The 19,276-nt window shown below is 40.1% G+C and overlaps 3 protein-coding genes and 1 long non-coding RNA gene across 5 annotated transcripts; 2 read left to right on the forward strand and 2 right to left on the reverse strand.

The window, feature by feature from the left end:
* Positions 1–318: 318 nt before the first annotated feature.
* LOC133717194 (protein TORMOZ EMBRYO DEFECTIVE) lies at positions 319–5,806 on the forward strand. Of its 2 annotated transcripts, XM_062143864.1 has the most exons (14): positions 319–749; positions 822–1,004; positions 1,105–1,254; positions 1,432–1,646; positions 1,816–2,101; positions 2,375–2,509; positions 2,681–2,799; positions 2,996–3,152; positions 3,295–3,541; positions 3,622–3,698; positions 4,243–4,362; positions 4,677–4,807; positions 4,899–5,073; positions 5,257–5,806. In XM_062143864.1, the coding sequence occupies exons 1-14, from the start codon at positions 453–455 to the stop codon at positions 5,590–5,592; spliced, it is 2,628 nt and encodes an 875-aa protein (XP_061999848.1). In that variant the 5' UTR covers positions 319–452; the 3' UTR covers positions 5,593–5,806. The 2 variants fall into 2 exon arrangements, with proteins under 2 accessions (XP_061999848.1, XP_061999849.1); XM_062143865.1 differs by lacking the exon at positions 5,257–5,806 and having other exon boundaries at positions 4,903–5,060.
* Positions 5,807–5,932: 126 nt separating this feature from the next.
* LOC133717192 (cellulose synthase-like protein D3) lies at positions 5,933–11,303 on the reverse strand. The gene is made up of 4 exons (XM_062143862.1): positions 10,922–11,303; positions 9,565–10,482; positions 8,153–8,960; positions 5,933–8,019 (listed from the first exon to the last, which is right to left on the reverse strand). Exons 2-4 carry the CDS (start codon positions 10,455–10,457, stop codon positions 6,247–6,249), a joined length of 3,474 nt encoding a protein of 1,157 aa, XP_061999846.1. The 5' UTR covers positions 10,458–10,482; positions 10,922–11,303; the 3' UTR covers positions 5,933–6,246.
* Positions 11,304–12,676: 1,373 nt separating this feature from the next.
* On the reverse strand, positions 12,677–16,187 carry LOC133718358 (probable arabinosyltransferase ARAD1). The gene is made up of 9 exons (XM_062145188.1): positions 15,283–16,187; positions 15,034–15,207; positions 14,726–14,883; positions 14,502–14,649; positions 14,186–14,301; positions 13,957–14,095; positions 13,662–13,772; positions 13,213–13,281; positions 12,677–13,084 (listed from the first exon to the last, which is right to left on the reverse strand). Exons 1-9 carry the CDS (start codon positions 15,724–15,726, stop codon positions 12,956–12,958), a joined length of 1,488 nt encoding a protein of 495 aa, XP_062001172.1. The 5' UTR covers positions 15,727–16,187; the 3' UTR covers positions 12,677–12,955.
* Positions 16,188–16,373: 186 nt separating this feature from the next.
* On the forward strand, positions 16,374–19,253 carry LOC133718360 (uncharacterized). Its single transcript, XR_009850262.1, has 5 exons — positions 16,374–16,965; positions 17,096–17,423; positions 18,157–18,223; positions 18,874–18,901; positions 19,102–19,253. It is a non-coding gene; the product is annotated as an uncharacterized LOC133718360 (long non-coding RNA).
* Positions 19,254–19,276: the final 23 nt, after the last annotated feature.

A 19,276-nucleotide genomic window follows, 5' to 3' on the forward strand; every position in this document is an offset into this window, starting at 1 on the left:
ATCACATTGATTTCTTATAATATTGAGTATCAAACTTAACAAGGAAAAAGAGTCAGACATCGATAATGAATTCAACTCTTGCCAATACCATGGACTTAAAATGTCTTGTATACATGTATTAACAAATGCTCGATTTAAAACAAACCAGAACGAAATTTCGAAAGGAGAAAGAATAAAAATGTAACTTATACAAGCCCCATCCAAAATGCCCACATCGTCCGGCCCAAGGCCCATTTTCAACTGGTCGGGGCCCCAACCCGATTAGCCGCTTTAGTTTTTTTTTCCCGGGAGCGGTCCTGTCTTAAACCCTGTGAGTGTGGGTGTGAGTTCCTTAAACCCTAATTTCAGTATTTCGCACCTTTTCACATTAATACCACAGCTGTAATCTCTCTCTCTCTCTCTGTCTTAGCTTGCCATTTTGAGCCTTGACCGATTCTAGTTCCGGCTCCGGCATGGCGTCTGTACCTTTGAAGAAGAACTACAGGTGCGTCCCCTCTCTGCAACCGTTCTACTCCGGCGGCGCCTTTGCCGTCTCATCCGACGGTTCCTTCATCGCCTGCGCTTCCGACGAGTCCATTAACATCGTCGATGCCTCCAACTCCTCTGTACGCTCCACTCTGGAAGGCGACTCCGAGGCCGTCACTGCTTTAACCCTCAGCCCCGACGACAAATTCCTCTTCTCTTCTGGCCACAGTCGCCTCATTAGGGTTTGGGACCTCTCCACCTTCAAATGCGTCCGCTCTTGGAAGGTACTAATTGAACTTTTTAAAGTTTAATCGTGATGGAAAGTATTTGATTGATTGCTGAGTATCGAATTTCAGGGTCATGATGGGCCTGTGATGGGAATGGCTTGTCACCCATCCGGGGGATATCTTGCCACCGCCGGAGCCGATAAGAAGGTTATAGTTTGGGATGTTGCCGGTAGCTTTGCCACTCATCACTTTAAAGGTCACCAAGGGGTTGTTTCTAGTCTTCTCTTTCATCCAGATCCTACTAAGCAAATTGTGAGCTCAATCTCCACACATGTTTTCACTGTCATTACTCGCTTTTCAAATGAGTTTGAAACTAATAGCTGATTTTGCCGATTTCTGTTTGCATGTTTAGCTTTTCTCCGCAAGTCATGATACAACTGTGAACGTCTGGGATCTAGATACTAAGAAGCGTGTCGCAACACTTACTGAGCATAACTCAACGGTAACATCTATGGCATTATCCGAAGATGGGCGCACGTTGCTCACAGCTGGAAGAGATAAGGCAAGGCTGATATGATATAGGTTTAATTATCAACTATTTAATGTTTAGCTTGACATCTTTCTTCATATTTCTTTTGTATTCTGTGTCAGTGGGATGCAAGCATTATTTTTCATGCCCTCTAGTATGCATTGTTCTTGTGTTATGCCAACTAGATATTGATTGCATAATGTGTCTCAGGTTGTGATCTTGTGGAACCTTGATGACTACAACTGCTTGAAGACTGTAACAACATATGAAGCCCTTGAAGCTGTGTGTGTAATTCCTTCTGGAACTCTTTTATCTTCCCGTTTCGGTTCATCCAAGCAGCGGAATGGAAAGAAAAGCAAGTCACCTGCAATATGTTTTATAACAGTTGGTGACCGTGGGATCGTACGAATTTGGAATTCTGAAGGGTAAATCATGACTGCTGTCTTAAAATGTTCTGTTTAAAGTGATTCTTGGTTACAAGGAATTCTAGTTTTGTATTATGTGATCGTCAGTCCTTATGATTAGCATTATTTATTGGCTACAGCACAGTGGATATCATGGGTTCACTTACCAGTCCTTCTTCTATTTTGACAGTGCAGTTTGCCTATTTGAGCAGAAGTCCTCAGATGTTACTATCACCTCTGATGACGATGAATCGAAAAGGGGCTTTACTGCAGCTTTACTGCTACCATCAGATCAAGGGCTGCTTTGTGTGACAGCTGATCAGGAGTTCCTTTTATATTCTCCTGTTGAAAGCCCTGAAGGGACCTTTGAATTTGTTCTAAGCAAAAGACTTGTAGGAAATAATGGAGAGATTCTGGATATGAAATTTCTAGGTGATGAGGAACAATTTATCGCTGTCGCCACAAATACTGAACAGGTACTTTGCTAACTCTCTCTCTCTCTCTCTATATATATATATATATATGTGTGTGTGTGTGTGTGTGTGTGTGTGTGTGTGTGTGTGTGTGTGGAAGTTCTTTTTCTACCATGCATCAATATATGTTTGTAACAATTCATGCTTCACTAATGTTGTTTTGAAGATTGCATTTTTAATCTAGTTTTACTAAATTTAGGTTTGACATCTATATGTTCATTGTTAGTTGTTATTTATATGGAAAGAAATGAATTAATACCTGACATCAACATGCAGGTACGAGTGTTTGATGTTGCATCCATGTCATGTTCTCATGTATTGGCCGGTCATACTGAAATTGTTATGTGCCTTGACACCTGCGTATCAAGTTCCGGAAGAACACTTATAGTGACAGGAAGCAAGGATAATAGTGTAAGTTTCAGTTTCTTTGTCAGCCATACGGCTTGTGGGCTCTCTCTCTCCCTCTCCCCATAGTTTTACACCCCCCCCCCCCCTCTGTCTCTCTTTGTGTTGTGTGGCTCTGAAACTTGCTGGTGTGCATATTAATGATATTGTTTGCTCCTCTTCCTCCTTCCTCTGTAGGTTAGGTTGTGGGAATCAGAAAGCAGATGTTGCCTTGGTGTTGGCATAGGTCACATGGGATCTGTTGGAGCTATTGCTTTCTCAAAGAAGCAGAGGGACTTCTTTGTCAGTGGTAGTAGGTGAGCAGTTATGCAGGTCCTCATATATTTACACTTGAAACATAAATTCTCCTAATTTCTCTGACTGGTGATGCTTTCAATAGTGAAAAAGATCATTTTGTGGCAACCTCGTAGTGGATATATGTATTGAACACTATTTAGTGTTTTAGTATTAAGAAAACTAGTCTAAACAAACTATTTTATTTATTCTATGTAGTGATCATACCCTCAAGGTCTGGAGTTTGGATGGTATCTCAGACAATGTGGAAAAGCCAATAAATTTGAAAGCAAAAGCTGTTGTAGCAGCCCACGATAAGGATATCAATTCAGTAGCTGTTGCACCAAATGATAGTTTAGTTTGTAGTGGTTCACAGGTTAGTAGGTTTTGAGTTGCTTCAGTACTTGTGTATTTATCTTAATTTTATCTACAACTGTTGTTCTCTGGAAGAGAGAGAGGATCTTAAAGACACTTAATGCCACTGCATCCTTATACTTTCTGGGTTTTTCGTTGATCAGGACCGCACTGCTTGTGTTTGGAGGCTTCCAGATCTTGTACCAGTAGTTGTACTTAAGGGTCATAAAAGAGGGGTTTGGTCTGTAGAGTTTTCTCCAGTTGATCAATGCATTCTGACTACATCTGGTGATAAAACAATAAAGATATGGGCTATATCAGATGGCTCGTGCTTAAAATCATTTGAAGGACACATGTCAAGTGTATATCGAGCATCATTTCTTACTCGTGGGACCCAATTTATTTCTTCTGGTAATGAATCTCTGTTTACAAATTGGTCTCACTTCCCAAATTTGTGGTGATATATGTATTCACTTGTATCCTTTTTCCAGATGCTGATGGTTTGGTGAAGCTGTGGATGGTAAAAACAAATGAATGCATTGCTACATATGATCAGCATGAGGACAAGGTACTGAACAGATATATCTTCCTCAAACTATTCGTCACTAATGGATAGTATAGTCTACGATAAATAAATTTAAGATGTTAACTTTTAGAACTCTGAAGAGTTCTAACCTTTTGTCATTTTTCTATCATTTACAATGACTGTGTTGCGGTCACAGATTAATATTATAGAAGGTTGTGATCAGTTGACCTGAATAAATATGTGATATCAACATAGAGTCGTCAATTTGTAGGTTGAAACTTCGATCTATAGCAACAGAAATAAGTTGGATATCCTGGCCCAATTTTTTCCATGTCTGAGATATATTTATGTTGGCCCTCCCGTACAGGTTCTACAGCCAGTATCTACTCTTGGTTTGGCCTTTGATATCTGTCTAAAAACTGAATTTGTGATTTCTGTTTAATTCATGATCTTGGAACCTATTGCACGCAATTGATGAACCATTTGAAGTATTTTTGAAGTGCAAATTAATTTTCCCTGACTTTGTCCCCCCCCCCCCCCCCCTCCCTTCTTTCTTTTCATTTGCTGACAAGAATTAACCCTGCAGGTTTGGGCATTGACTGTTGGAAAGAAGACAGAAATGGTTGCAACTGGCAGCGGTGATGCTGCCATCAATCTGTGGTATGATTGTACTGCCTCTGATAAAGAGGAAGCTTTCCGCAGAGAGGTGAGCCATTACTGGCTGTTTTCTTGTATACAGTGGTAATATAGTTTCACAGAAATTTTGTAATGAAGTTCAAAATAAATCGCCAAAACCATAGATAACTGATATTAGTTGAGCTCCATATTGAATCCATATATCTGTTTGATATGTTGAGTGAAATCTTAAAAGATTAAACATGGATAGATTTAAGTTGGCTAATCTCTCACCTTGGATACCTGCAGTTGCACCAGCTTCTTAGTTTATATTTTCTCGATATTGTTACGTACAAATTTGTTACTGAATAAGTGTGCGTATATGATTTTTGAATGATGGTCCAGGAGGAAGGCGTCCTGAAAAGTCAAGAACTAGAAAATGCTGTCAAAGATGCTGACTATACTAAAGCAATCCAAATTGCATTTAAGCTTCGCAGGCCTCATAAACTTTACGAGTGTTTTCATGAACTTTTCAGGTTAGCCATAGTGTTTCTATTAGTTTATTGTTTGCCTCTTTCCGGTTGTCTCTTGAACTTTTGTCATGTATCTTACCCGAGTTTCCTGCAGGAAGAGAGGGGATGAAAAGCAGATAGAGAAAGCCCTTCATGACTTTGGCAACGAAGAGTTGGCGGTACTTTTTGAATATGTTAGGGAATGGAATACAAAGCCAAAGTTTTGCCATGTTGCCCAGTTCGTGTTCTTTAATATTCTCAACATTTATAGTCCAACAGAGATTATTAAGGTGGTTGTCTTTACTTATTGTTGTGCTCTTTTTAAGGTTACATTAAAAAATAAAAGCGCATTCAGATTTAAAAAAAGTGTAACTTGGATAATATTGTCCGTCTGTCACTTATTTGATCAAATTCATAGTTGGGTGAAGATTTTGCAACTTTAAACTATTCATCTGACTTGATAAATTTTTCAGGTAAAAGGCATTCAGAATCTTCTTGAAGCTCTCACCCCATATTCTCAGAGGCACTATAGCAGAGTAGACAGGCATGTGAGAAACACACTCCTGTTGGACTTCATTCTGCACTCGATGGCAGTTGTTGAACCAGATACAGGTGCTAGAGAATTGAATGAAGAGTCTTTGATTCCCTCTGATGTCAATCATGAGAATGAAACACGTAGTATGGAGGAGGATCGGAAACAGAAGCAGGCATCTGAAGGGTTGAAAGAAAAGGCAGCCTCGAGGAAACGGAAGTCAAAGAAATCAAAAGATGGTTCAAAGAAGAAAGCTAAAGCATCCAGCTTAGAATAGTGTAGCGATTCTTTGATTGTAGTAGCGCGGATTGGACACTTGTTATGTCTTCGTTTACTTATTGTGTAGATTACTCTGCTGCGATACAAATTTTGCTCATGTCATCAAAGAGATAGATGTAATTTTTTGGGTATCCAGTCCATCATCCCATACTTTTGTAAAACGTACATTTTCAAGTAACATTAAACTTTTTATCTTATTAATTTTACCAAAACGATTTCCATTTTTGATGCCGTAGATCTCGGCTGGTTGCATAATTAACGCCTCAAATTATGAGTGGAAGGAAAAGGACAGGAAGGAGACTGACACAGGTTTGATACCGAGTAGGCAGAGTACCAAAGGCAAAACATTCCGATTACTGTCCACTTAAGTTGCTCGAAGTTAAAAGCATCAATAAAATGCCAGGTAAAACTACAATATAGTCGATGATTCATCCATCCCTATCTGTTGGTACCCATGCATGCATACACAGATTGCTCCAAGTTACCAACTGCTACACAAAATCAAAATGAGGAGGGGAACAAGAACCAGAACATGGAATTACTGGTGCCAGTTCTATCACCAGAATGATTAACTTGTTCAGAGGAACAAAACAAATAAAGGAATGTAAATCGAAGAGCTTGATTAACTGTAAAGAATGATAATATCGACCTATCAGGGGAATTCGAATGATCCTCCAATTTGGTTTGTACCAGCAGGGGGATTGATTGCCACCCAAAGAAGAGAGATGGTGATTGCAATGAGTCCTGACCATACAAAAACAATGGTGGGCGTCCTCCCTCGTCTCCCCATCAATCCTTTGGCGAAAGGGTATAGATGTGCTAAAACCCAGAAACTGAAGAAAACACCTCCAATCAATCGGCTCCACTGCGGAATCACGCTGTATATTGTTCTGCTGAACCCAACTGCTATTGCAATTAAGTTGACCATCATGATTGTTATTGGGGGTATCATCAGAGATGTCCATTTCACAATGTAGAGATCAGCAAAGTCATCATCCTCATCGTCACCACCTGATTTTGAAGTCAAGGTGAAAGAGATTTCAATCCCTGCAATAACTTTTAATAGCCCCTGAATCACAGCAGCAAGGTGAGCACTGGTCCCTCCAATCAACCAAAACTGCTCATTTCTCCACCACTCTTCTAGTTCAATGCCAGACCATTTGATCTCAAGTATGGCAAGCATACATAAGGTGAGAGTAATGACCAAAAGATAGGTCAGGAAAGTAACATTGAGGGACTGCACAATGAACTGACCAGAGAAGAGCGAAAGTGCAGGGAGGAAGCAGTAGACGATAAGGAAGATGGATGTGAACGGGTAGATACCAACGTTGAGATATGCTACTCTTTGCAGAATCTTCATTCTCGGGCTGGCTAGCAGGGCATTGTTGCGGGAGAAAAAGATTTCAACTGAGCCCGTAGCCCAACGGAGGACCTGATGCAACCTATCAGTGAGATTGATAGGTGCAGTTCCACGAAATGCATCACGTTTGGTCACACAGTAAACTGATTTCCATCCTCTGTTGTGCATTCTGTAACCAGTGACCACATCTTCAGTAACTGAACCGTAAATCCATCCGACACGATCTCCCCACTCAGTCTTGTCTTCATACCAGCAGGAAATGACACTGATAGCCTCTGCAACAGTTGATGCATCAAGCAGCTCACGAGGAATGGTGAGAGCACCGGGTGGGCGTCCATTCTTTACAGCTGGGTGATCTGCAAGAGGGCGACCTTGGTACTCTGCCACTGGAATTGAGTCGATGAGGAAAGTTGAGTTCCCAAACCTCTTCGGCAGTAGGGAGAGATTCATCTCTTCATCATCAGAATCACCCATTCTCAAGGCTCGGTTTTCTTCAGGGGTGTGCGCTACCGAGGCATGCTTATTCTTTTTACGACTAGAAAAGCAGCAACTGCAACAACCTTGGTGATGTTCTTTTGATCGAGGTGGGTCAAAACCATACAGGGCAATTCTTCGAAATAGACATCCAGTTCCGACATAAACTGGGCCCTGGAGACCATCAAGAGCCCGCATATTGACATCAAAGAAAACTGTGTTGTGGTTGGCATATCGATCCGAAGGGTCAATACCCTCAAATCTCTGTGGGAACTGAACATAACAGAGCCGGTCACCTCCGCGATCCATCATGAAGCACATACCTTCCCTCATTGCCTGAGAATTGTAGATATAATGATCACAGTCGAGGTTGAGAATGAATGGGCCATTGGACATTATAGCAGAGGCTCGAACAAGAGCATTCATGGCTCCTGCCTTCTTGTTGTGATCATAGCCTGGCCGCTTTTCACGAGACACATAAACAAGCATGGGAAGGCGTATATCAATATCAGTGAGGTCGATGAGTCTAGCTTCATCTATAGTTCCATCAGTTCCATGCAGTGGTTCCTCACTAGGGGGTTTTAACATCACCTACAATATTATGGAAAACAAATATTCAGTATCACCTTTTCCTGCTTTTTTCTTAATGGGTGAAAATTATGTGAGAGAAATTGTATCTGCCAGTTGGTACAAATAGCATAGTTTACTGGGACTAGATGAATACCTGTATAATGCCAGCATGGTCACTCCTAGAATGCTCGGATGAAGAGGTCAACCAAGTCCCAGGCCAGTGGGTTCCATCAGCCATCCAAGTTGCTTTGGGAATCTTCACAGTCTCCACAGGTTCATCCTCTCTGTTCTGTCTTTGAAGCTTCATGGCCTTGATTTCCTCCCTGGCATGATAAGCATCTGATCGGCGACGTATAGACTCAGGCAGTCCATTAATCCGAACCTTGAACTCGTCATATTCACGTTTCACCCTTCTACGATCCTTCACAAAGTCAGATTTCACTTTGTTCTTGTATGGATCCCTCTTCAAACTGAAGTAAGATTCAGGATTCCTGGGCTCAATACCATGTTTACGGCAGAAGGGAACCCATATATTAGCAAAACTTGCTGCTTCTGCCATGGCCTCAAAGGTTAAAAGTGCACCTCCATCATCAGAAACATAGCAAGCAAGCTTTTCAACAGGGTAATCAGTAGCTAGAATAGATAAGATAGTGTTTGCTGTAACAAGTGGTGGTTCTTTATCTGGATCTGCAGTGGACACAAAGATATCTATGCCTGGAAGATCAGATTTCCCGGTGGGGTTGCTGAGAGTAGGTGTTTCAAATTTCTCCTTCAAGACATTAAGATCTGTAGAACGATTGATTGGGCACAACTTGGGAAGTTGATCGAGAAGCCACGAAAAAGCAAACCAGACCTCACAAACTATTGACATTCCCCAAAGCCACATTGCATCAGTATTTGGATTGCTGATCCTCCATGCCAAAAACAGCCCAAGGACAACCATGCGGACAAATATTAGAAGCCTGTGGACACAAACAGAGCCAAAAGTAATTGTGAGAATGAAAACAATGAACTCAAAATTAATGTCACCAGGCAGACAAAGTAACACTGAATGAGAAAGAATACTTGAGGAATTCATAGAGTAAATGTAAAATTAGCAAAACTATGGAAGACCTGAAGTTGTATTCATAGTTTATTCATAATGACACCAATAGGTCATGATAAAGATTGATGCAACTGCCATAACAAACAACTAGCCAATCATCTAATTGTAGGATAACAATCAAGATGTTGCCCATTGTAGACAGTGAAATTTTAGTGTGGTGACATGTTGGTGAGATGCATTCTCCAATCCCAAAAAAAAAAAAAAAACACCACGAGCACATTGGGTGATCATCTTTTAGTTAGCATCATATTATGTTCCAATGGGGTATGTGACCATTCAAATGCGTCAATCGATCTTCTTACCTCTAATTTAAAGATGCATCTCAATGACAAAAAACATGAAGGATGGTGGTATTTCAATAATTTTAAGTGGAGATTATTGTGTATGAGATTGCCCCGGAAAACATAATATATGTTAAGGTGTGCACAAAGACTGGATGAAAAATACTGCAAGAGATGTACCTATAGGGGCTTAGAATAGCTGCAGGTATCTTTAATTTCCGTGTGAGAGGCCTCCATGGTTTGTTCATCAGCTCAGTTGGCTCAACGACATCATCGTCTTTGCCATTTCCAAAACCTCCTTCCTTGGGCCATATAGCATTCCCATAGCCATAAGTTCCCTTTGTTTCAAACAGCCACCGGTTGTGATCAAAATCACCAGTTTGACTCCTCATCAGACCCGACTTTGTTGACTTCATGAGTGACAACCTCCTCTCCATTCTAGACATCCCACTATCCATTTTAGACATCCCATTAGGCAAAGGCAGCGGAAGCGGTGGCAATGCACTCTCCATAGCCATTTCATCCAAATCTGTGTTCTTGTACGGTTCCTTGCATCCGGGACATACACCACCCCCAGTTTTGACAGCATCAGTATAGCAATCTCGACATATCTTGAAATCACACTCACAAGGAAGAATGTCCTCCCCGCGTTGATCGCTCATGACCTTTGCATCACACCCGGGAATTGCACATGATGACCCTTTAGCACCGGCCATCTGAGGATGGCTGGTTTCGGATTCAATCACCTTGTCCATAAGATGAGCTCGGGTAACACTGTTGAATCCCCCTGTGAAAAGCGAATTGGACACATACTGCTCCTCAACCTTCTGCGAAATGGATGGATCCATGGGTTGGTTGTCTGGGGTGGGAGGTATGTGCACTGTGTAGTTCATAAAGTCACCACTCCCAATTTCGCTATCGAGATCATCCCTGGAGTAGCTGATGTAGCGACCGGAGGAGGTTCTGCGGCCAAATGTGACGGTGGGAGGCATTGGAGGCTTGCCGAGTCCATCGGGAATGTCAGAGCTCGATGATAGATTTGATAGCCTCCCCTTGAACGATTTGGAAGCCATAGCAGCGGAGAATTGCCCTCAGTGCCTAAAATTCCAGAAACAAAAACAGAGTCAAACTCCATTGCCAGAATCGAAAGCAGACAAACAGTGCTAAGTAAGGAGTCAACATTAACAGATCTTGCAAAATCAACCGAAACTCTACTGGAAGCAAATGCAAAGCTAAAATGCTATTCTCGGTCCAAAAATCAAAAGAAAATCTAGATTAACAATAATCTATGATGATTAAGGTATAGATCTCCAGCTGTCTGTTCGGTTGGTAAAGAGAGAATCTAAACGGCATAAAAGTTTCGGCGGAAGCTAAACCCTAAACCATGAAAAAGCAAGTAGACCAAACAAAACAGAGTCACATCGATCGCATGAGCTTAGAAACAGCATCAGAATCCAGCAACACTTTTTCTCAACAAGCAAAACAGTAGTAGAGCAGCAAAGTAAAGAAAACCAAAACGTTGTAAGTAGGAAGGTACCTTTGGTTTTATCTAGTGGAGAAAAAACGGGGCCATGTCGGAGATCAGGCAGTGGTCAAAGGTTTCTCTCCTCCGGTAGTATATATGTTGAGATCGGCCACAAAACCAAAAAATGAGGCTCGAAGTGGGTTTGTCTGAAGGTGAAGGGGAATTGTTCAATTCAAAACGGTGGAGTAGGTCGGCTGGACTGGCTCTCCAACTGTCGTCGTTTGCGTATCTTCTTAAAACTCACACAGACAGACAAGAGTAGATTTGTGAAGAATAAAAGAAGATGTTTAGGACGGACCAAGTCGTGAGCAGGACTATCTCATCTATCAAAGCACTAATACGCCATGATTCAAGGCTTGCTCTCTATTATTTTACTATTTAACTCGTTAATATAAATGAAATGGATTTTGGATATTTATTTATTTTAAATTCCTAGGGTGGGAAGTGAGAAGGTTCTGATGAGCGCTCTGCTGCAGTGTGGTGGTGGTGGATGGCCAGCTCTCTCAAATATGGCTCCATTTGGGGGTATTATTTTTAAATTCATAAATGGGAAGCCTAGCCTCACCGTCGAACTACAGCGTAACGGAGTAAATGTAGGCTTATTGCTCGAAAGGTAGAAAAGGAAACTTTGGAAGGCGAATATTCCGTGAATCAAAACACATTTTTCATCTTTCTTACCCACTAAATCCATCTTACACCTGTATAAAAAAAATCACAAATTATCATTAAAGGGACTAAAACTGCATTGGAAAGCCAATAATCTTTGACTTTATGTACAAAGCATAGAAAAGCTAAAGAATATATTATGACCTAGAGTACAACGGATCAATTTACCTTTTTTCGCATGATTTCTAGATTTATTAAGAGAGAAAAAAAAAGGACGGGGTAAATGTAGAGGCCTAAGCAGTAATTGGGTTGGATACTCGAATATGTCATCTTATTTCTGATGATAGATAGAAATTAGCGAATAATTTACTGATGGAAATAAATCTTTGTTATTTATGTTCCAGAGTGAAGAAAAATTATGTTCCTCCCATGTATGAAGCAAAGATTGATTGGAGAATTAAAGTATAATTGATGTCACAAACATTGACTATATGAGAATGGTTGAGCTGTTTTGCATTAAGCGCGTTCATGAACATGTTTGGGGATGGACTATACGTGTGAAATGATGGTTGTCATTGGACTGTACCATCTACCATCTACCATGCTACGATGCATCCATCGATCACCACACGGCAATCATATACCATGCACGTTAAGAAAGCAAGCAAGCAAAGGTTTGGCTAATTAAGAATAAAAATTGCTAAAATAATTTTTAAAGTAAGTGCATGCAAATTCCGATTAATGTTTGGCACGTCGCACATGGCTTAATCATCGATAAATCACCGTGTAGGGCCCCCACCAATCAGAAGCACATGGACCCTTTCCCACGTAGGACTAGGACAACGAACGCCCATTTCAAATTTGAACTCCACACAATGGCATTGGCGGCCCAACTTTGCTACTCTCTTTCCAACGGCATCCAGTTAGCCGCTTTAGGCTTAGACCTAGCCAATGACAGCGATCGCTGGCTCGGCTCAGCTGTTGGCGCATATTTGAGCCACTCGAGTCGGGTGGAAATCATTCATACTTGAATAGCCCATGACCTTACTCTTCCCTTCTCATGTGTCATCTCTTGAATTTCAACTATGCCCTATTTACTAATACCACCACTTTTGATAGGTCAAACGAAAGAAAGTAATAACAGACCAATGTTCAGGAATATGACGGCAAACCAAAGATAGAGATGTAAGCTACTATGGCCTACCCTGCCAAGTTGCTTCCAAATATCACTTTGTTTTTTGCTTTGTCTATAGCCTTACAGAATGGGAGTATTGAGACACAAACCAATTACATGTATTGAAGGGCAGAGTATTTCAAAAAATCCACTATAAATAACTAATCCCTACGGCCAAAGGATAAGACACTAGCAAGAACAATACGTGAATCATCTCCCTCATATAACTCCAAGCACAAGAGTGAATGAGAGAGAGTAGCTAATAATTACAACAAGTGACCTGAGGTTGTGGAGTTGGGGCGTCTGCAATCGCAGGTGCAGATGCTTCTCGATTCTTTCACCACACGCTGAGATCTCCGAGTGTGAAGCTTGATATTCACCAACTTACCAGCCATCTGTTGCACCATAGGAACAAAACTAAAATTAATCATTATAAACCTAGGATAGGCTACTTATTATGTGCAGCACAGCATTGAAAATTGAATGGATCACAGTTCTGGTTTACGGAGCAAGAAGATCATACCATTCTCCAAACCAAGTCTTCCGGACCCAAGGGTTGAGCAGGACTGGAATATATGAAATGCCTTGAGTACTAGCAAAAGATGTAAACAACTAAATCAGTACCCCCAGATATGTAGCTCAGTAACAACCATGTAAGTTCCATTTCTCAACACAAAACTAAAAAGCGAAATCAAATCAACATTGCAACTAGCAGATTTTAATAGACAACAAGGTACATAATCCAGCTTTTTAAAGCATTGGTTGTTTTCTTTTCCCCCTTACTTTTTCATGCAACCAGTTTGATCTTGTAACTTAACAGATAAAGAAACAGAAGCATACTATAGTTCTCCTCCAAAAACCTTTAAAAAATATATTTAAAAAAAAAAGAGCCTAGAAATGCATATGCCTAGTACACCTTTCACAAGATATACAAATAGCGGTGCCATTCACTTCAATATTGCAGTCACATACCTTAGCAAGATTCTGGCGCATTTCTTCAATTTGAGCAGGGCTAATATTTCTAAGATATGTTAAAAGCCAACCTGGTTGTACAGCATCCCCGGAAGAAACAAATAAAGCAATCTGCATGCAAAGATAAAAAGCAACTGCTTAGTGCAATGGATGTTCAGAAACCATACAAGTAAATGCCATGTCATATGGACTTCAGCAGACATTATCCTTGTGTTATTAAAAATGGAGCGCTGAAATCAATCTCCTTAAACTATGAGCAATATTTTACATAATACCAAATATTAGATATACCTACCTTTCTATAATCTAGTATTCCTTCAAAAGGAAGCTCCAACTCATCACTAACTATGACCGGTATGCAACCACTAACAATGGCATCAAATAATCTAGCGGATGATGGAGTATCACCAGCTGGGTTTAAGCAAAAGATAGACCTGACAGAGAAAATAACTGAACCAACTTAGCAAAATAACAACAAAGTTAGACAACATCATAAAATGGAGTAAGGATCCAAGTAATTTTACTTGCGCATTCCATTCTGAGCTGCTGCCTTTCCTCCTTCACCAGCTGTGCCCTCCTCTATAGATACACCCTCAGCCCCACTAAGTTCTGCTACAAGTTTTGCACGTATCTTCCCTCCCTGGAAATAGAATACGATAAACAACTATAACGTTTTGAAATACAAGATTTTTGAGAATGCAACTAAGGATCTCAACTTCCTAACTTCAAAATTGGAAGAGCTTTCTCTCCCACCAGAAATGAATCAACATAACTAAAGCATCACATTCAAACAATATAATTAATATCAAAGAAGTCCATTTTCCAAATTGAAATTCTTACCGCATTTCTTTTAAGCCGCCCACGAAAAAAGAGCAGAGTTGTTCTCCTGGATTGAGTCTCAGATACACATCTGGCATCGCAAAGATCAACATTGGCAACATAAGGAAGAATGAGATCTTTCTCCAAATAAACTTGTCCTGGCTTGTACCTAGAAGTAGAACACAAGATTAGACACAAGTACTAAATCTATTGAAATTAGCTTCGTTATCCATTTAAATAATCACCAGTTGCCTGTTGAGTCCATGTCAGGAAGCAGCCAAATTGCATTTTTCACAGATCGGCGAACAGACTTAAACGACCAAGGATGATGAACTGGAATAATATGATCCCTTCCTCCGGATTGGTTCCAGGCAGGCTGATCCGTGATCCACTTGAGAGCTTCCTTTGATGGCAAACAATAACACAAGATAAGCTAATTATCAAACAAGCAATACGTAAATCAAGCAAGTCTGTTGTGCATTACTACATATGCAGATACAAGTAGTGTGCAGCTAGCTAGCTAATAAGTAAAACCTTGGAGGTGCAGTCAGACCCTGTAAAGCGATTTGCATTGCTGCTTCTCCATCAAGAAGAAGCTAATGGTGGTGAAGAAGGGAACGTAGAAGAGGTCTGCCTCCTCCTGCCGATGCACTCTCACTACGCTCTTCAGCAGCCTCTCTGACTCCGGAGCTATCAAATCCGCCCACAGCCAGTAATCAATTGAATGCTGCACCAGACTATTTAGTGAAACTGAATTGGAATCAGTAGAGAAAGTGAAGGCAGAAGAAGAAGAAGAAGAAACCTGTTCGATGAGGCGGTGGACGGGGCTTCCATTGGAGGTGAGATTGGAGGTGTCCTTGTAGGAGGTGATGAAGAGGCGGAGGAGATCGAAGGTGAACTTGGGGGGCATGTCGTAGACGTAAACCCTAACAGGCATGGTGAGTGGGTAGTACGGATCTGCGTAGAGTCGCTGAGTGTCGGTGTTGAAGAGCAAATCGTCGAGGTGTTTAGGATCGTGAGTCATCTGGGAAGGAGGGGAGAGGAGGAAGCGCTCGAGGGAGGCGACGAAGGAGGTTTCGGGTTTGTAAATCGGGTTCGGGTGGAGTGGGCCGTCGGAGAAGCCGTCGCTGCGGAAAGAGAAGAGGAAGAAGAAGAAGAAGAGGAGGGAGAGGGCCGCGAGAACCAGGGTCAATACTAGAAGTGGGGATTTGGATCTTGTCATTTGCTTTCCACCCATTCTCATCATTCCCTTGTTTCTTCTGTGCTTCTATCTAAGTCGCTACTCACATTCTGCGCGCTTCACTGGGCTAGTGAGGCTTCTGCTGCCTCGCTTCATTCTCAATTTTTCATTCGTGTTCGGTTTGCAATTTGGCTATTTTGTCGTTTTATGTATTTTTTGGGGCCATTGACAAGGGTTTATGCTAGTGTATCGACCGATTGAGTAGATTTGTTTTAGGTAGATTGGCTCTATTGATAAACTAAATTAGTAGTGTTCGTCCAAATTTAGTAACGTATAGAGTTGATCTCAAACTAATCCATGATTGTGTAGAGTTGGTATGTTACATCTCAAACTTGTCTACAACTATGATTATAATGTAATAAGATTAGATCTATATTTGATATACCAATACGTGTATCGGTTGAGGTACTAAAGTATGATTGTAATCAATTGAGGTAGCTTTCACCTCTATGAATGAAGTACTTTTTATGTCAAAAAAAAAAAAAAAATACGTGTATCGTAAAATTGTTATCTTATTTATTATTTTCTTTCTTCATTTAATTTATGGACTGTTATTGACCGAAAAACTGTGGTTGAGAATACCAATTCTAAATATACGAAAGGTAAACAACGCTTTCACTGTTCATTTCGCAACAGACAAAATGAATGAATAGTGTCCTACCTGTTCTACCCCTACCTCATGTCTTCTATGACGGAATTGTCCTGCCTCATGTCTTCTGTGGCATCGAGTCCCAGGAGCTGTTTGCTTCTCCTGCCACCGAGTAGTGTTGACGTGGAAGGACGCGCGCTGTTTGCTTCTCCTGTTGAGAGTTTTTCTCGATTGCCCCCCCAGTGTTGTGATGTATCTTTCTGGCCATCTGTCCTGTTGTTCTGTTGCCACGAAGAGAGAGTGAGATCGGTAGCCTAAAACAGAGACGGTTGTACACGATAGGGCTGAGCAGCAGACCAGGTGCCGATAAGAATACCATGTGATAATCCTGTTGATGTCGCCAAATGATGACAAAATGAAGGAACTCGAGAATTCCAGATTCTGTATCCGGACAAACAGCTCCAGCATTCTATATTCTGTATCCGGACAAACAATACTATAGAGGGATTGAATTTGGGATTACGTTTTTGCCCTCAATAGCTAGATATATATAAAAGACCTCTTCAGTACCATTCCAATTCGAGAAGCCTCCATCAGCGTCAATACCCACTTTCAGCCAACATCAACCGTTTTCATCAAAATTGACATCAGGCTTGGTGAGATTTGGTTTTTGATCTTTATCATCTATTCTTTTCCTTTAATCTCGGTGACTGGATTCACAATTTATTCAATTTCATCACTGCTATTTTTGGGTGGTTGAATCGTGATCTTGGTTTTTGTTTACAGCTCCGACACTTGGATTTGGGTGCTGATCTCGGACAATAGAGCTACAGCAAGACCAGGTCAAATAGACGAATACCTATTATAAAAATGTTTTAGCTCTGTTGTTTTGTCCATCTTCTTCTATTCGAGTCTTACTCTATTATCTGCTTAGATGATGTTAATTTTGACCTTTTGCACGCTTTGATGAGTCATTTTTGTTAGAAGAGACTGGAATCGTAAAGAGGATACACTGTAGTGGTACTGTCTTTTTCTCGCTTGGAAGAAGGACCGAAGCAACTAGATATTGCGTTCTTGGAATCGGAAGAGGAGGAGAGAAGACTTTTGATTGAAGGTGGGTATTTTAATTACCGGTTTCTGTTGTGGTTAGGTTTTAACTTATTTAACTTCCTATGTTTTAGAGGTGTTTGTGCTTAAAAAGAAAGATCAAAGTCAGTAAATCTTGCGTTCTTGGTTAGTTGAATTGATGGTTTTTGATGTGGATAAGTTTTGATTTATTTGGGTTTCTATGTTTTAGGTGTGTTTTTTCTGTGTTTTATGGTAAGAGGTATCTAGATTGTTCATCCATTGTGATGTAATAGTTTAGGTTTCATAATGAAGTTGTTTGGGTTCTGTTTACTGAGTTTCTATTGTTTGTGTAAATAACTGTTTGTTTTTCTTTTCTATGATAGATGTTTTCAAAAAATAGTGGTATGCTCTTCCGGAATGGGTAGATTCTTCAATTTAAAATCATCAAATGCACCTTCTTTGGGAATAGAAGTACAAACAATTTAGGATATAGTAATGTTAAGGCAATTTTGTTCAAACTTGGGAAAATGTTCAGTATTATCAACGCAGTTGATAATAGTAATTGGGATGTAAGCTATCATATGGAATTTGGAGATTAAAGGTTTGTAGTGATCAACATGACTATTAAGGTTCTATCCTTTCAGATTAAAGGTTTTACTTTTTAATGCTTTAAACATTTTGCAATTTTTTTTTAACAGTTAATTAAATCATATGGTCTCTTTCTTTCTGAATACTCTCTATCCCTTTGTCATCTAATTGAACTGCTTTGGTGCGAACAGAGAGTACCTTTTCAGTGATTGACAAAACAGATAAAAAAAGAACTTCCTTTCTTTGGTTGTCAATCAGGTAATTAAATCTGTCTTTTCCTAGAATTTAAATTCTCCCTCCGCAATTCATTTGAATTCCTTTTGTTGGGATATCAACATTACTGTTATATTCAAACTGCTAGATTCACCTGCTCTTATTTAGTTTTTCTTCCAGTACTGATTAGTTGACTCCTATACAGTACTGATTAGTTGTTTCGTCTTTGCCCTCTAGCTTTGTTGTATTTTATTCTAAAGTTTGAAGCCTAACGGTTTGGTTTTAAAGATTAAAAATTACTAATAAAAACCATATTAACAGTTTGATGCCTAACAGTTTGGTTTTAGTTTTAATAGTTTTCACACTTTAATAATATTTTATACCTTCAATATGAACTTTCAGACTCCCATGTTATGTTTTTCCCATCTTTGTAAAAAGGCCTTCTTACAGATCAACCAAAGGATTCAATTCAAACATGAACTACTTTAAAATGTACCTTAGATTTCATTTGAATAAAATTTGTAACAACATATTGTGCACTAATTTTATTCAATTAGTTATCACTTTTCACTTATGTCGCTAACCTTTGTTTTTCATCAAATCTGCATTCCTGTCAACACCATTGTTTAGTTGTGCTGCTGTGTAAATTAACCAACTAACCTTATCATGGTATTCCCATTTATCCACTGTTGCAGGTGAACTGTGGGAAATCAGAACAAAATGGTAAATTCTTTTCAACCCCATATATCCCCTTTTGATTACACAACTAAATTCTTTGAATATTCACAACAATGTTGCCAACAGATTGATAATCTTTTCCTTCTTTATCACAACTTTGCTATGATCGACACTATCTTAACTTACTCCAAGTAAGATGTCTAAATTTTAAATACAATTTAATGCGTATTCCTTCTCATTTCCAGCTTGAAGAAAACGTTCAACCTACATTGGTTCGTGAGATAAAGGGTTATCAGGCCGTCTTCAAAGTGAGGGTTCGTGTATGCAGAATATGGAGGCCAAAGAGATTTAAAAGTGAGATATATGATGGCCTTCACTACATCTTAATTGACGAGGAGGCAAGCTCTTTACAAATTATTT

The sequence above is a fragment of the Rosa rugosa genome, chromosome 6 (genome assembly GCF_958449725.1).
Source record: "Rosa rugosa chromosome 6, drRosRugo1.1, whole genome shotgun sequence".
Classification (NCBI taxonomy): domain Eukaryota; kingdom Viridiplantae; phylum Streptophyta; class Magnoliopsida; order Rosales; family Rosaceae; genus Rosa; species Rosa rugosa.

Coding starts and splice junctions, on each gene's coding strand:
- LOC133717194 (XM_062143864.1), top strand. CDS start 453: ATGGCGTCTGTACCTTTGAAGAAGAACTACAGGTGCGTCCCCTCTCTG. Junction 1,255..1,431: donor TCACAGCTGGAAGAGATAAG/GCAAGGCTGATA, acceptor AATGTGTCTCAG/GTTGTGATCTTGTGGAACCT. Junction 3,542..3,621: donor GACCCAATTTATTTCTTCTG/GTAATGAATCTC, acceptor TCCTTTTTCCAG/ATGCTGATGGTTTGGTGAAG.
- LOC133717192 (XM_062143862.1), bottom strand. CDS start 10,457: ATGGCTTCCAAATCGTTCAAGGGGAGGCTATCAAATCTATCATCGAGC. Junction 8,961..9,564: donor GCTATTCTAAGCCCCTATAG/GTACATCTCTTG, acceptor TTGTGTCCACAG/GCTTCTAATATTTGTCCGCA. Junction 8,020..8,152: donor ACCATGCTGGCATTATACAG/GTATTCATCTAG, acceptor ATAATATTGTAG/GTGATGTTAAAACCCCCTAG.
- LOC133718358 (XM_062145188.1), bottom strand. CDS start 15,726: ATGATGAGAATGGGTGGAAAGCAAATGACAAGATCCAAATCCCCACTT. Junction 13,773..13,956: donor GAATACTAGATTATAGAAAG/GTAGGTATATCT, acceptor CTTTGCATGCAG/ATTGCTTTATTTGTTTCTTC. Junction 13,282..13,661: donor TGCGCCAGAATCTTGCTAAG/GTATGTGACTGC, acceptor ATCTTTTGCTAG/TACTCAAGGCATTTCATATA.